Source organism: Elephantulus edwardii, unplaced genomic scaffold (genome assembly GCF_000299155.1).
Source record: "Elephantulus edwardii isolate Elephantulus edwardi_28Jun2011 unplaced genomic scaffold, EleEdw1.0 scaffold00290, whole genome shotgun sequence".
In the NCBI taxonomy this organism is placed as follows: Eukaryota; Metazoa; Chordata; class Mammalia; order Macroscelidea; family Macroscelididae; genus Elephantulus; species Elephantulus edwardii.
In genome coordinates this window covers 488,965-490,457 of record NW_006400040.1, presented here as the reverse complement: position 1 = coordinate 490,457, position 1,493 = coordinate 488,965, and the positions used below count along the sequence as shown (strand labels likewise).

The 1,493-nt window shown below is 38.3% G+C and overlaps 1 protein-coding gene across 1 annotated transcript; it reads left to right on the top strand.

Moving 5' to 3' along the window:
• The first annotated feature begins 429 nt into the window (after nt 1–429).
• LOC102874297 (40S ribosomal protein S18-like) lies at nt 430–1,043 on the top strand. Its single transcript, XM_006900686.1, has 2 exons — nt 430–450; nt 531–1,043. Exons 1-2 carry the CDS (start codon nt 430–432, stop codon nt 1,041–1,043), a joined length of 534 nt encoding a protein of 177 aa, XP_006900748.1.
• The last annotated feature ends 450 nt before the right edge of the window (nt 1,044–1,493 follow it).

Here is a 1,493-nt window from a genome sequence, read left to right as displayed (position 1 = left end):
GATTACCTCTGTGACAAGTTTCAGTTCTTCAGAGGGAAGAACTGTCTACCTTCCGACAGGTTATAGAGGAAGTAGTGATTGACATTTATTTCTGAAATAATGGGCACTTGAAAACCCTATGAAGAGCAGAACATTGTCTGATATAGTTACCAAAGACTAGGCTCTCAGGTAGAAAGCACTCAAAATATGACCAGAGAAGAACTGCTTCCTCTGAGTCTACTTTTATGATATGGATAAAGCTTTTAGCAAATGAAAGACCTTTCTTTGCTGATGTCACATGATTCAAAGGGGAGGGCTTGCAAAAATTACTTAATAATTGTAAAGTGGAGCTTTGGATGATTAAAGGAATGTCATCATGAATAGTGATTGATTGATGATAGTGTGTTTGGCATTAGAATAATGAACTTATTAAATTAAATAGAACCAGACATGATAAAATCAAGCCCTGAGGTAAAATTGAATATGCTTAAATGTATTATTAATGTGGATTAAAATATGAATTCTTCTAAAGTGAGTAATTTATTTAATAGGTAAAAATAATTAGCATCTGGCTCTTCCACCGGAGGCCTACACGCCGCCGCCATGTCTCTCTAGTGATCCCAGAGAAGTTCCAGCACATTTTGCGAGTACTCAACACTAACATCGATGGGCGGCGGAAAATAGCCTTTGCCATCACTGCCATTAAGGGTGTAGGGCGAAGATATGCTCATGTGGTGTTGAGGAAAGCAGACATTGACCTCACCAAGAGGGCAGGAGAGCTTACTGAAGAGGAGGTGGAGCATGTGATCACCATTATGCAGAATCCACGCCAGTACAAGATTCCAGACTGGTTCTTGAACAGACAAAAAGATGTGAAGGATGGGAAATACAGTCAGGTTTTGGCCAATGGTCTGGACAACAAGCTCCGTGAAGACCTGGAGCGACTGAAGAAGATCCGTGCCCACAGAGGGCTACGCCATTTTTGGGGCCTTCGAGTTCGCGGCCAGCACACCAAGACCACTGGCCGTCGGGGCCGTACTGTGGGTGTGTCCAAGAAGAAATAAGTCTGTAGGCTTCATCTGTTAATACATAGTTTACACATCTTCAAAAAAGATAATTAGCATCTGGTATATTACTTTTATGATGTGGTATAAATTACATTATTTTATAAAGCATACAAAAGTATATATATTTGCCTAAAATCATGTTATAGGACACATCAGCATTAAAGGGAATTCAGTACAAAGCGTGCCTTGTCTAAGAATAAGATTGAAAATCCTTATATATGAAATTCAAATGTACCATGATGTAATCTAGATGTTTTCATGATAAGGTACCTGTCTGCTATGTACTCCCTGAGTCACATAAATAACTAAGAGTTGGAATTATAATATAAATAACATACCTATAAATGTCCAAAGTAAAATGAAACCTGGAGAACTATGTAGAATTTAATTATTCCCTGTTCTAAAAAGTAGTCTGTCAGGAATGATATTACAAAGAGGTAAAGCTAT

Excerpts from the sequence above, each read along its gene's own strand:
- LOC102874297 (XM_006900686.1), top strand. The coding sequence starts at position 430 with ATGATAAAATCAAGCCCTGAG. Across the intron at positions 451-530 it reads TGATAAAATCAAGCCCTGAG|GTAAAAATAATTAGCATCTG; the intron begins GTAAAATTGAAT and ends TTTATTTAATAG.